This window comes from Lottia gigantea, assembly GCF_000327385.1.
Source record: "Lottia gigantea unplaced genomic scaffold LOTGIsca_106, whole genome shotgun sequence".
NCBI classification, from domain to species: Eukaryota; Metazoa; Mollusca; class Gastropoda; family Lottiidae; genus Lottia; species Lottia gigantea.
Genome location: NW_008706902.1, coordinates 385100 through 400491, shown reverse-complemented (window position 1 = coordinate 400491; position 15392 = coordinate 385100). Strand labels below are relative to the sequence as shown.

At 31.3% G+C, this 15392-nt stretch overlaps 1 protein-coding gene across 1 annotated transcript; it reads right to left on the bottom strand.

The window, feature by feature from the left end:
* Positions 1 to 289: 289 nt before the first annotated feature.
* LOTGIDRAFT_204974 (hypothetical protein) lies at positions 290 to 14541 on the bottom strand. The gene is made up of 7 exons (XM_009046760.1): positions 14295 to 14541; positions 5901 to 5956; positions 5487 to 5595; positions 4755 to 4866; positions 4274 to 4386; positions 1060 to 3253; positions 290 to 1011 (listed from the first exon to the last, which is right to left on the bottom strand). The coding sequence occupies exons 1-6, from the start codon at positions 14473 to 14475 to the stop codon at positions 3210 to 3212; spliced, it is 615 nt and encodes a 204-aa protein (XP_009045008.1). The 5' UTR covers positions 14476 to 14541; the 3' UTR covers positions 290 to 1011; positions 1060 to 3209.
* Between the last annotated feature and the right edge of the window lie 851 nt (positions 14542 to 15392).

Genomic DNA, 15392 nt, shown 5'->3' with positions numbered 1-15392 from the left:
CTTAGATGGATCCTTGTCGCATATACATGTACTTATATTGACTCAGTGAAAATAAATGTGAAATAAAAATGTGACTTAAATACTATTAGTACATTGACTGAAACAGAACAGTTTTCATGATATGGGAAAACAGCTAATACTTTGAGTACATTGAGCTACAGCTCTGTTCATTTGAGATCTTTTTACACAAAATCAGTTCAATGAACCACACTCCAAATCAACAATTCCTTTTTGTTACAATTTACTTGCCATTTCAAATAGATTTGGTACAAGAATGAAAGAAGAACAGAATTAAATAATATATTTATTTTATGTAAGCTCTTACTTAGATTGGTGTTTCAAATATAAAATAATTATTTGACATCAAAATCACATGGACATACACTCATTGTACAATCAAGAAAAATCACAAAGTTAAAAAATTCAATTATTTTGTATGCTGTAATGGTAAGGTTTCAAACAGTCCAGTGTTCAACTCGTTGGCAGTAATCATGAACCAGAGGCAGCCAGATGACAAAATTGACTGCAACAGAAAGACATTATCCAATATATCAAAGATTGCAAGGCCACATTCTTTATTCCAGCTTAAAACATGGACAACTGCAAAAGGGCCACCGTAAAGTAGGAATGTAGTTTAATAAATACTATAAATTATTAGATAATTACACAGTTTGAGCAGTTTGCAATATCATATAATATAACATTTTGCATAGTCAAACCCTGGTATGCTGGATTTTTGGTAAATTATTGCCTTCTTTAATGAGTTTAACAATTTTTTGTGTTTCATCTCCAATTGCTCTTTAGCCACCTTTAAAATCTTTTGATGTGTTAGTTTATAATAAAAATTTTGCATGATAAATATGCAGTTAGGTTGTGTTTAAGCATGCATACTGACAAATAGAGCTGCAGGACAAGTGAAGGTAAGAACATGACTCAAGGTTTGACTGTCGGATGTTATACATAAGGGGACAGAATATTACTAGTTGTTGAAAGATCAATAAGACAATTATTATGGATAAATACTTCTACAAAATTCATTACTTCCATCCTTTCGATGAGGTTTTTACACTGTCCTTCATTATATTTCTGACGACTATGAGAAACATTGAAACGTTGAAAGTAATAAATATTCTAGAAGTATCTATCCATAATAATTGTCTTATTGACCTATAACTTGTGCTGCTTATATGCCACGTTATGTAGTACTTAGCCTATCAAAAGAGGTAAGACCGATAAACAGACAGCATTGGTATTGACCGTTCCTGAATATCTTTTATATTGCAATACCTCTTGAAGCACTGATTTAAAAATATACATTAAGAATCACTATTTGACATAAAAAATAGATTAATTTACAATTATAAAGGCACGAGACAAAAATATTATACACTAACATGCAACAAAATATTCTTTTTTATCATTAACAGCAAAAATACATTTCATAATATTTACAAAGTGATATTAATATAATATGAATTAAAAAATGAAAATGTGTAGGTCCAAGGAATTTTATATATTTTTATATTATAATATTAGTGCAATAACTCTCTGAAAGTAAAGAATTTAGTTCTTTTGTCTCTGAAAAATCTTACTTTGTAAGAAAATAGAATAGGTTAAAACTAATGGCTGTCATTTTTGTTATAGTAAACATTTCTCTTAATACAAGATACAAAAATCTTTGACGCCTGGTCCTGTCATTCTATAAGATCTTCAGGACAGGCTGAAATTGTAGTTTCATATATATCATTCCTAGATTGGGGTTAGTTGAGACAAATTCTTTACTTTCAGATATCTTTTTCAAATTGACAGCAAGCAAGTTTTGGGTGGATAACAAAAGTTTACCAGAAAATATATGATTTTTATTAAGCACCAAATTATACCATTGTTATTTCATTTCTCTACTAAAAATAGAAATATGCAAGAATAATTGATGAGAATGCTTAAGGCACACACACACGATAAAATATAAATGGCTTCAAGACTCAATGCATATATATATTATCATGCCATATCATATGGATTATACCAATTTTGACATTAATTAACAGACAAGACTTCCTGAAATATAACTAAAGCATTTATTCTGTTTTAAATTAGAAGAATTAGTCAAGGCCAATCAACCTTTGAAATCAGTTACAGAACTTCTGATAATTTGATACCTTTAAATTCTTGACTAGCACTTAGTTTAAGCCTGGAATACTTGAATTTTCTTTTAATTACTGTTGAACTGTTGGTAAAATCACACAGTTGAATTCATTTTTGCCAAACATCATGTCAATACCAGTATAATAAAAAGACCTTCTCTCAAGGTAAGGAGAGAATGAGATCAGATTTCTGAGGTCATTGACAAATGTCCAGTTGACAAAAAATAAATCAACAGCCCTGCTGTGACAAGTATTGATTTGTTACAAGTATAGATTATATATTGTAAATTTGATCAAAGTCAACTCAGGTAAGTGAGAGAGATGATAATAGTTCTATTTATAAGAATTTTAAGTATTATACAATTTTATCAAAATTCAATTATCATTTTGTACAATTTAAGACAAACATATAACAGCAGCTAATTGGAAAATGAGAAAATTTCCAGTTTTATAGGTCATTCCTTAATAAGTTAATGCAGAAATTTAGTTTTCAAATTCCTATTTTTGGCATAAGAAACAAATAAACAAATTTTGTAGCCATCAAAATTTAAATACTTGTTTTGAGATCCAGTTAAGTTTTTATTCTTTTTTCAAAATATTCTAATGTACAGCCTGCATCAATTCTTGGCTGAAAAATGAACGTTTCAAACTTCATGAGCAAAATTATTGAAATTTAGATTAAAATATTATATGCCATGCAATTAAACTTAACTGAAATTATATTGTTTTGTCTTATGACCTTATCATTCTGTTTGTCTATTCAAAGTTAAAAAGAAGCATAAGAACTATTTCTAGTCAACTCATTTGCATAACTGAGGCCTATAGCTGTGTCTAAATTTTCATGTTTATAGTACATACACACAAAAATAAAGTTATTATGTAAGTAAAAGAATTAAGGTTTTGAAACGAATCATGATTATTTGAATATTATCTGAAAGTAACTGATAACTACATTCAGATATGAAATCCACCTATCTTATGCTTCTGTATGACCCATATATTTTTACACAGATTAACATAACAAGTAAGTTTGATTGTTTGATTTATTTTGGTGTTTATGTAAGTTTAAGCATCAAACCTCTCGTAGGCGTTGTCGTCCTTCACTAGACCTGAAATGGATAGAAAATTAGACTTGTATTAAAATAAAAACACCAAGAAAGTATGAAGAAATTACTAAGTCCTGTGGTAACTAAGTGTAGCCTATAATTTCAACAGTCACCATGATGAAAAAGATGGTGTATGTAAAGAAAATAAATTCATTCAAATTAACATGTGAAAATTCTGTGTTCATCAATAAATGAACGCAAAAAAGTCTACATTCATTCCTCAAAAATCCCTCTTTTATTGATAATTCCATTATTTTTGTTGTAAACAATATTTTATTCAAATGAAAAGGTACAAGTGTACAAAATTCCGATTCCCTTCTAAGTAGAAAATTCCATTTGTATGTACACAAATAGAAATTGTTAAACATTTTTATAAGATGCACATTCTCACAAACTATCCTTCTTTTTCCCAATAAATTCCTTAGCCCTTATGAAATCTCGAAAAACAGAATAAAAGATGAACATATTAGGTAAATACTGGTACCGGTACCTCAAAGAAAATTTGGGTACAGGATACACCCAAATGTAAACAAAAGAATATGGATGCTAACATACAAACACATATTATGGGTAACCAAAAGTTTCCATCAACAAAAATAAAATGGGCTTCATAATAAAATACCAGAAACCCCAAAAAATTTCAAAAAGGCCATCCGTTAAGGCAAATTAAAATTGAATTGTAATTGAGAGAAAGGACTTGAGTTCAAAATAGAATACCTATCATCATCCTCATCAGTGATCATAACTTTTACTACAATATTGAATTACAATCAAATATAGTCTGTATGTAGTCTTGTACAAGCAGCCTTGGTCAACACCCAAGGAATACACTAAGACTAAATATACAAATTTTCATAATAATTTTTGAACTTCTGGATTGACTCACATCTGTATTCCAACTTGGACCTTTTGTTAGAAACATTTGTATCTACATTATTTCTGAATTTCTGATATCCAAAAGAGTAAGTAGTAATTATTTTGAGCTAAATTAAGGCTCTCCTGTTACGTTTGAATTCAACTCACCATATTTACGTCTGATCTCATCCAATCTGTCTTTTCTCTCTAATTTTCTTTCATCAGATTTTTCCTTTCGCTCCTTCTTCTGTCTTTCCCACTTAGCATCCTCGCGAGCCCATCTGGAAAACAAAAACAAAATGGGTCATAAAAATATGTAACAAGTGGTTGCCTAGCCAGATACACGCAGTTTCCTGATAAGTTTTCTGTATCAAGAGTGATCGCAGATCTGTGTGATTTAAACCACACACAAGCCAACAAATTTTGATCCTTTTTTACTGAGTCAAGGGCAATAAATTTCATTCATTGAAAAATCAGGGGCAACGACAATTTACAACCACATTATAATGTATAAAAAACACCAGTATCCAGGTTGTGCCTCATGTATCTTTATCATTTCTGACAACACAACCTGGCAAAATAATTCTGAATGATTTGTTTGTAAGTTTTACAGACGACTAAATTGGAATGAAATATCTTGCAGACTTACTTTTTATCATTTCCACCCCTACAACAACAGCAGTATACACAGCAACAAGTTATTGTTAAAAGTATGATACCACCTACCACTCCTACTCCAATTAACATACCTTCAAAATTTACTGCAAGAAAAAAACATTCAATCCAAAACAGTGAAAGACTATTATTAAAGGGATTGTAAACAGGTATTTAAATTTTGTATGTGATGATATTATTAAGAATACATGATAATTCACTAGAAGCACCAAAATAGTTTGCTTAATTTGATACTAAAAAATAACGAAACCCATCTTTAAGCCAGCAACTGATAACAAGTTTAACATACAAGCTGGTCATCAATTATAAATGAGTATGGCTTCTTAGAATTACATACTTCTGCCAGATAACAGCTGAAATACCCTTTTGGTATTAAATATAAATACATTGTTTAAATCTATATAAAAAACGTGTCATAAAGTATCAGAGTCAGCTGTGGATGTGGATATATAACATGACAACTCTGGCCTACACAGTCTGTCAGACATGATGTGAAATCAGATTGTGATTTGTCACAGTTGAAGGCAAAAAATTCAATTTTGTTTTACATTGGAATTCATCCTGACCATTTTTAGGGAACAGTCATCATGACTGAAGAAAAATTGTTCATAACTAAAATCACTTCCGTATATCACATCTGAGAATTTGGTAAGGGCCAGAGTGGTCTTGCTAGTGAATTTATAAGAATCATGATGCCATGACTTACACCAGCAGACAGACCATCTAGCTTCTGCTAGTGGACAATCATCATCACCAGGTAAAATTTTCTTAATAGGATAGGGTTTACATTTATCATCTCTGTTACAGTACAGGCACTGAAAATATAGTTGATGCTTACAGTTTAAACTAACACAGATATAAACTCAATGACCACCTCAACAAATAGCTTAGACCAACAAACAAATAGTGGCAATATTCAAGTAAATAAAATAAACAAATTCAAAATTTTAAGCCATAAATGTGATACAAAGTTGACCTAAACAAATAGAACACCCAGGAAGCTAACTGCTCATGAGTAACAACCCACGATTGCCACAGTAATTATTGTTGTATTATAGAGCATAAACCAAGTAAGATCCAAACAAGAATTAAGAATACCAAGCCAATGTACAATACATACCCGAGCCCCAGCAGCTTTTACACAATCTTCACAAGAACCATTATGTCTCCCACATTCTGTAATTATCAAAATAATATAACTATATGTGACAATAATTAATGACTTGTGTATGAATGACTGAGTGCAATGTCAAAAGTCTCTGCAAAAAATTTGACATGACAAAAATGCATAAGGACATCTATTTTTAGACAATCACAAACTAATTAACTCATAAATTAATTCAACAACAAGGGGAAACTAAAACCGTTATAACGGTACCGAAGCAATGCGCATCCAACCAGATACATCGATAAAACGTTGCATTTTAAAGTCACAATGAGATTTCTTACCGGAAAGAAAAGCATGTAAACATTCAATAGTAAAAAAAAAATTGTTTAAACCATTTAATGTTCGGTAGTGAAAAGACGCATGGATTTGATACCATTCGGTACTAAAAGGTGTTAACATTCGGTAGTAAAAAGTCGAATTTTCAAATAGCTGTAAAGTTAAAAAAACAAATCGCACAACAAAAATGGAAATATTTATAGAAAGTTTTTGTCAGATACTATAACTTGTGTTACGGTCAAGAGGTCAACAAAGGTCAAATAAAAGAAATATAAGCCTTAAAAGCGTTGAAAAATTCCTGTTTTGGGACGTCTGTAAAGGCGAAAATCTATGTCGGACATCAAAGATAAAAGTATGAATGGACATCGTAGATCAATAACCTTTGACCTTCTAAAGACCAAGGTCATGCATGTAAATGCTCAAAAAATCAAAATTTTATAAATTGTAAAACCTATTCCCTTTTTTAAAGTAAAAGGCCCAAACAAAATGTAACTCTATCAATTATTGTCCCAAATAGTGCTTTAATTTTATGTAAAATTTCGATGGTGAAAAATACAAACTTTAAGAGTTAAAACAATTTGAATTATTTATGGTAAAGGTAAAAGTAACCTGGATTTGCCACGCCCACTGCAAAAATTTTGTGTTGTCTGTAATAATGTGTACAATGTCAAATAATGTTCAAAATTTCAAGTGTTTACAATCATTAGATCATGAGATATTCGTAGTTAAAAGTTTTTTTAAGGCAACGGTGACTGTCGGTGGATTATAGAAACCGTTAAAATTACGCACAGTTGCTATAGAAGTCAATACAAAATTTTCAAATTCTAAAAAGCGCAATTTTAATCAAAATACCAAGTGTTATATATCATTTGAAAGAATAGATTGTGTGTAATAAAGGCATAAGAGAAATTTTCACATAAGTAAATTAGATCACATGACAGAGCTTTTTAAAGTTAAAAATCACAATTTTCAATTGGCTGTAGAACCGGAAATTAATGGTGCGCAACAAAAGTGAAAATATTATCGGATATATCTCGTAATGGGCAACAACTTTTGTTCAGATCAAAAGGTCAACAAAGGTTAAATAAAAGTAATATGAGCCTTTGAAGTTTCGAAAATTGCTGTTTTCGGACGTCTGTAAAATCGGAAGTACCGTATATGTTGCAAATCAAAAATCAAAGTAAGAATGGTCACCTTAGATCAATGACCTTTGACCATGCAAAGGTCAAGGTCATTTACGTTGAAGTTCAAAAATACAATTTATTAAAATTGTTAAACCTGTTCCCTTTTTTAAAGTAAAGAACGCAAACATCTGTAATATTATCACAAATTGTCCTAAGTAGTGATCTACTTTCATGCAAAATTTCTAGGTTGACAATTGCAAACTTTGCGAGTTATGACAATTGCAAATATTTCAGGTAAAGGTAAATGCACACCTGATGTGCCACGCCCACTTTAAATTTGAGGTGTACATTGTTAAATAATGTTCAAAATTGCAAGCGTTTACAATCATTAGATCATGAGATATTTGCAGTTTTACGTTTTTTAAGGCAACGGTGACTATAGTTAGATTATAGACACCATGAATTAACGCACAGTTACTATAGAAGTCAGTACAAAATTTTCAATTTTTAAAACGCGCAATTTTGATCAAAATACTAAGTGTGATATATCACCAAAAAGGAGATTTCATGCACTTAGATCATGAGATATTCGTAGTTTAACTTTTTTTAGGGCAACGGTGACTGTCGGTAGATTATAGACACCGTGATTTTACACACAGTTACTATAGAAGTCAGTACAAAATTTTCGATTTTTAAAACGCGCAATTTTGTTCAAAATATCAAGTGTGATATATCACCAAAAAGGAGATTTCATGCACTTGAATTTTTGCCATATGTTAATTAGGTCACGTGACAGAGCTAAAGTTAAAAATCGTGATTTTCAAATGGCTGTAGAACCGGAAGTTAACGATGCACAACAAAAGTGAGGATAGCATCAGATATCTTGTAAGAGGCAACAACTTTTGTTCAGGTTACAAGGTCACCAAAGGTCAAAGTCACTAGATATGAGCCTTAATAGTTTTTGACAATTACTGAAAACATAAAACCGAAATAAAAAAAATACGAATCCAAAATTCAAAAATCGGCTTAATAGCTTAATATCGATTTTTACAAAAATTGGTCACATCAAGATGCCGTCTAACATGTTACTTCCAGTTCAAATTTTTTCATACCAAAATTGATATAGGGACAATTTTAACTAATTGCAAAAAGAATTTTTCAAATACAAAATTCCGGAAGTTGAAATTTCAAGTTTAGAGGCGAATGACGTCAAAAAGGGAAGTGATATCGCAATTTTGAAAATAGATTTTTGTCAGGAAACAAAATGCTTATCTACTATCAAATTTTTAGACCGATTGAAATAAAATTGTAGAAGTTAAAAAAAAAACGCTAAAATTAAAACAAAAAAAGTCAGCGACAAAAGTCAAAATCTGAAATTTCATAAAGTGCTATCTTTTAGTCATTGGCAGTATGTGATGTGATCCCTTACATTGAAAGCAGGTGTAAAGTGATTAAAATGATTGAAAAAAAACAAGTTACTGTTCAATATAAGGCGCTGGCAAAAGTGTAAGTGTTATCAAAGAAATTTCACATTTCACACTTTTGATGATAACTTCTGATCAAAAGAAATCTTTTGGTATAAGGTATAGATGCCACATACGAATTATATTTAACACAATTATTTCAATTAATAAAAGATAAATTCCAACTTTACAATTTGAACAGTTTGGTTTTTTATAAATGACGATGATTATTTGTAAAAAATCAATGTTACACATGTATTGTTTCAGACAGAAATTGTTTAAGTAGACAACCGTATTTTTGCACCTGATCACCTCAAATTTTAAAATCTAGAGCCACACGTGGCACAGAGTGGGACTTTGCAAATGTAGCAAATTGCTAAAGACCCTGAAAAAAATCAACCTTCCACGATAATAAGGTCAAGTTCAAGAACAGTCTAAAGTTGAGAAATTTTCATTTTTTAGAAGATTCTAATACCGGAAGTAGACATCAGGCCTCACAAATGACAGTATCAGCAGATAGCCAAGGTCAATGTCTTTTGATCTTGTAAAGGAGAAGGTCTAAAAAGGTCAAGATCAAGAGATATACGTCATCAAAATTTCAAATCGCATACAGCTATAAAACCGAAAGTTGACATAGGACAGCAAATAAAGTATAAATAGATAGCCAATGCCAATGGCGTTTGATCTTACAAAGGTCAAGGTCAAAAATTGAAAATTTTGAATATTCAAAACCAGTTCCTTTTTTTGAACTAGGAAGCTGAAACAGGTGAACGTCTAAGACAAAGTGGCTCAAACCATGAAGTAATAGTATGCAAAGTTCCATTTTGAACAAATGTATTCTTAGTCAATAATGAGTAATTTAACCCGGATGTGCCACACCCACCTCATTTATTTGACACAAGTAAATTGATATTCAAAATGTTATATTGTGTTCCAAATTTAAAGCTTCTACATCATACTGGTCAAAGGATATAGGTTAACAAAAATCATCAAAGGTCAAAATTGAAAATATGGGAATTCTAAAACCTTTTCCTTTTTCGGAACTATAAAGCTGAAGCAACTGAGCTGTTAACACAACCTGGCTTAAAGGATGAGGTAATTGTGTGCAAAGTCCTATGCGAGTTATGCCCCCTGCCCTTAAATGTAAACAATTAGTAATTCAACCCGGATGTGCCACGCCCACCTCAGCTTTTTTGTCATAGGTGAATTCATATTCAAATTGTCTTTTTGTGTTCCAAATTTCAATGTTCTGCACCAAATAGGTCATAAGATATACATACACCAAGCTCAAAGAGACAGAAACACTCAAATTTGAAAAAATCACAAATTTCAATTTTGCTTTAAAAAACGACTTTTATATATCACTTGAAAGAGCATGATAAGCACATTAAGAATCCGAAAAAATTAACCCTCTAGGTTATTTAGGTCACGTGCTAGAGCAGTCCAAAGTTGCGAATTCGGCTGTTTTTGGACAGCTATAAAACCGGAAGTACAAGTCGGAGGCCAAATGTCAAAGTATCAACTGATCATCAAAAGTCAAGGACACAAATTAATAAAAATTTCAACCGGAAGTTGCAAAAAAGCAAAAGCGAAATTAAAAAATCGGCTCCCACAGTTTTTTGCGCAATCGATTAAAATTTACATATACATCAAAATTGCACACATCCATCTTTATCCCGAGGCCCCATTTTGAGTTTTACAAAAGTCGGTCATATCAATATGACAGCCAAAGTGTTACTTCCGGTCTGGAATTTTTTCTTTCGTTTTTTTGTCTTTGGTTGGGCTATCGATCAGCCTAAATTCCGTTGACCTATTTCAATTACACCGGAAGTTACCAACCAGAAGTTTAAATCAATTTCCTAAAGCAAAAAATTTGAATGTATTGTTTTTCTGACTTTAGTGAACTTTCTTTGCACCCAAAATTTTAGATTAATCAGACAAAAAATAAAAAAGCTGGAAAAAAAATTGCAAAATTTTTCTGAAAAATGTCTGCGACAAATTTTCGAATTTACAAATTTTTAAAGATCTATCATTTCAGATATTGCGAGTAGATTTCAAAAGTGCAAACCTGAAGAAAATCGACCCAGAAATGCGACTTCTAGAGCCGATTTTCTATTTTTGCACATAATGAACTGTGGCACTTCCGGTCATGCAAAAAAGTTCCAGAATATATTTATGCACATCGTCGCCTATATCTAAGGTCCGTGAATGTTGAATGGTTGCTGCAACTATTGTAGACTAAGCTCAGGAAGGTGTGTAAATTTAAAAAAAAAAAAAGAATTGAGATTTCGATAATGGAGCACCAGAAATGATGTGCAAAGAATTAATAATAGGAGAAGTGGGACAGTGGCATAAAGTATCCAGATAAAATGGTAACACGTCAAAACAGTATTAATATATTTTGGTTACAACGGTAACAAAATAAAATTTACTCATAATAACTCATAACGCGACTACTAATTCTCACCCGCAATCCAAGTTATAAAAACATTTTAAATATTATCAAGCAATTATTGATTAAAATATCAACAAATCAAGCTCACGAATTTCTCGTCAAAAATGGTACTCACGATTGTTGATTAAAAAAAATCTACCTACATACCAAGCCAAGTGTCTATTTCTGGTCACTGCATTGTTTTGCAAATGACTATTTTTTTTTTTTTTTTTTTTTTTGTCTACTTCTGGACACGCTCCCCAGCCAAAACTGCACGTCACACATTGTCTGACACTATTATTTCTAATACTTTGCGTGTCGCTACTGTTTAAATATAAAATGACGCATTTTCTTCCAATCGGAAATGACGTATGACGTTAACTATTCATTACGTATTTTTCGAATTACTGCTCTAATTCTGCATCTATTTTGACAGTAACTTTTGTTTTGTTCATTACTTTAAACCAATGACTAAAAGATAGCACTTTATAAAATTTCAGATTTTGACTTTTGTCGCTGACTTTTTTTGTTTTAATTTTAGCGTTTTTTTCAACTTCTACAATTTTATTTCAATCGGTCTAAAAATTTAATAGTAGATAAGCATTTTGATTCCTGACAAAAAACTATTTTCAAAATTTCGATATCACTTCCGGTTTTGACGTCATTCGCCTCTAAACTTGAAATTTCAACTTCCGGAATTTTGTAGGTATTTGAAAAATTCTTTTTGAAATTAGTTAAAATTGTCCCTATAACAATTTTGGAATGAAAAAATTTGAACCGGAAGTAACGTGTTAAGACGCCATCTTGATGTGACCAATTTTTGTAAAAATCGATATTAAGCTTCAGGGGTAAATCTGATTTGTGTGATTTTGGTGTCTAAAGAATCTGCAATCGATTGCTAACAAAACTTAGGAAGCCGATTTTTGAATTTTGGATTCATATTTTTTTTATTTCCGGTTTTATGTTTTCAGTAATTGTCGAAAATATTAAGGCTCATATCTAGTGACTTTGACCTTTGGTGACCTTGTGACCTGAACAAAAGTTGTTGCCCCATACGAGATATATCCGATGATATCCTCACTTTTGTTGTGCATCGTTAACTTCCGGTTCTACAGCCATTGGAAAATCACGATTTTTAACTTTGAAGAGCTCTGTCACGTGACCTAATTAACATACGACAAAAATTCTTATATATTCTTTGAGTGCATAAAATCTCCTTCTTGGTGATATATCACACTTGATATTTTGATCAAAATTGCGCGTTTTAAAAATTGAAAATTTTGTTCTGACTTCTATAGTAACTGTGCGTAAAATCACGGTGTCTATAATTTACCGACAGTCACCGTTGCCCTAAAAAAAGTTTAACTACGAATATCTCATGATCTAATGATTGTAAAGACTTGAAATTTTGAACATTATTTAACAATGTAAACATCATCACAGACAAATTAAAATTTTTGAATTGGGCTTCGCACATCCGGTGGGCATTTACCTTTACCTGAAATATTTGCAATTGTTATAACTCTCATAGTTTTCAATTGTCATCCTAGAAATTTTGCATGAAAGTAGATCACTGCTTAGGACAATTTGTGATAAGATTTAAGTTGTTTGCGTTCTTTACTTTAAAAAAGGGAACAGGTTTAACAATTTCAAAAATTTTTATTTTTGAACTTTAACGTAAATGACCTTGACCTTTGCATGGTCAAAGGTCATTGATCTAAGATGACCATTCTTACTTTGATTTTTGATGTGCAACATATACTTCCGATTTTACAGACCTAATTTACATAAGCGAAAATTTATCTTTTGTCCTTATTACACGCAATCTATTCTTTCAAATGATATATAACACTTGGTATTTTGATTGAAATTGAATTTGAAAATTTTGTATTGACTTCTATAGTAACTTTGCGTAATTTTAACGGTTTCTATAATCCACCGACAGTCACCGTTGCCTTAAAAAAACTTTTAACTACGAATATCTCATGATCTAATGATTGTAAACACTTGAAATTTTGAACATTATTTGACATTGTACACATTATTACAGACAGCACAAAATTTTTGCAGTGGGCGTGGCAAATCCAGGTTACTTTTACCTTTACCATAAATAATTCAAATTGTTTTAACTCTTAAAGTTTGTATTTTTCACCATCGAAATTTTACATAAAATTAAAGCACTTTTTGGGACAATATCTGATAGAGTTACATTTTGTTTAGGCATTTTACTTTAAAAAAGGGAATACGATTTACAATTTATAAAGTTTTGATATTTTGACCATTTACATGCGTAATCTTGGTCTTTAGAATGTCAAAGGTTATTGATCTACGATGTCCATTCATACTTTTATCTTTGATGTCCGACATATATTTTCGCTTTTACAAACATCCTAAAAAAGCAATTTTCAACATTTTTAAGTCTTATATTCTCTTTTATTTGACCTCTGTTGACCTCTTGGCCGAAGCACAAATTTTTGTATCTTTCCAAAAATATTTTCATTTTTGTTGTGCGAATTGAACTTTTAACTTTACAGCTATTTGAAAATTCGACTTTTTACTATCGAATGTTAACACCTTTTAGTACCGAATGGTATCAAATTTATGCGTCTTTTCACTACCGAACGGTAAACGGTTTAAACGATTTTTTCTACTATTGAATGTTTACATGCTTTTCTTTCCGGTAAGAAATCCCATTGTGACTTTAAAATGCAACGTTTTATCGATGTATCAGGTTGGATGCGCACTGCTTCGGTACCGTTATAACGGTTCTAGTATTTTTTTGTTATCGCTTTGGCAGGTCTGATACAACATGTGACATTATCATGCGACAAATGCCCCTAGCATACAACTTCAGCTTCACAACAGTCTCTCCTTTTGCATACTTCACTGTGCTTTAATTAATCTTAACTGTTGCTTCACTTGTCATGATGTTTAACAACAAATATGGCATGAGTTTTCAAATGCTTGATCATTTAGTGATCCAACAGAGTAATACAGATCTATCCCTTTTTAGTGCCATAGTTTTCCCATGTCAAGAGACATACTCTACCTTGTTCAGGTGTAAGGGTAGTAGTTGGTTCAGATGGTATGCTGGTTGTCATCACAGGGGTGGTAGTCGGTGGAACATTTGTGGTGGTTGTATCATAGTCAGTTGTTGGTGGAACAGTTGCAGACAAAGCTAAACAAAACAGGGCTACTAACAAAACTAAAATATAACTAATGTTTGCCATTTTTGACAAATAAATAAAAACAAACAGAAATGTAAACAATGACAGCTCTTCCAAGAAACCACTTCCTCTAAATTGACGAATAACCAACCCACTATCACGTGGTTCAGTGTAATCGTATTCCTACACTTTGAAAAATAGTTCTGATTTTTAACATAGATTTATCTGAAAAAATAACATGTCATCCAATGAATTTATCACAGAAAGTTAAAATTATGGAATAATAACCCAAATATTCATAACCTGATGCAATCATATTTTGTGTACAATTGTAATTACTGAATGGCCAAAGGGACTCCATTTATCAATATAAGGCTACAGACTACAATAATTATTACTGCGCCATAGCAGCTCTAATTTTCTGCAGTGGATCATTGGTCAACTTTGCTATGCGAAAGGGAAGCCATGTTAACAGATCTGAATACCAAAAAAAATATCTATATTGGCTCTCCAAGAACTGTTGATTCAACAATCTCTCAGTTTTGTAATGGCACAACAGTGGACCAACAATGGAAACTCATATCCTGAGTGACATCATGCCACTCACAGCCTACAGCCTATTATTTTAGTCAAACAGACTCATAATATGTCAATATACCATGCCAAAGGAACCAAATACAAAATAAAAAAAATCAAACATTTTCTCACAAAGATTTATTCAAAAAATACTGATAAAGTCACATAAACAATGTATTAAAATCATAAAAATAGAAGCAGAGTATTAAATAATATTGTAAGCTATAGTAGGCTAGAAATGTAAATGGCATATATTGAGGCAAAATTTCGCAAGATAAAGCCTTTCAATAGCAATAAAATATACATAAAAAAAGAGACAGATATACATGTTGCCATTACTTTAAGTGGCTGTGTGAGCAATATTGTGAAAGATACTCCAATATAAATATCATAATTTAATTAAC

What these genes read in the sequence shown, in the direction of transcription:
- LOTGIDRAFT_204974 (XM_009046760.1), bottom strand. Translation starts at nt 14,475, where the DNA reads ATGGCAAACATTAGTTATATTTTAGTTTTGTTAGTAGCCCTGTTTTGT. An exon ending in TAGATGGTCTGTCTGCTGGT is followed by an intron (nt 4,867 to 5,486) that starts GTAAGTCATGGC and finishes TTTTTCTTGCAG; the next exon opens with TAAATTTTGAAGGTATGTTA. An exon ending in TGAGATCAGACGTAAATATG is followed by an intron (nt 3,254 to 4,273) that starts GTGAGTTGAATT and finishes TATCCATTTCAG; the next exon opens with GTCTAGTGAAGGACGACAAC.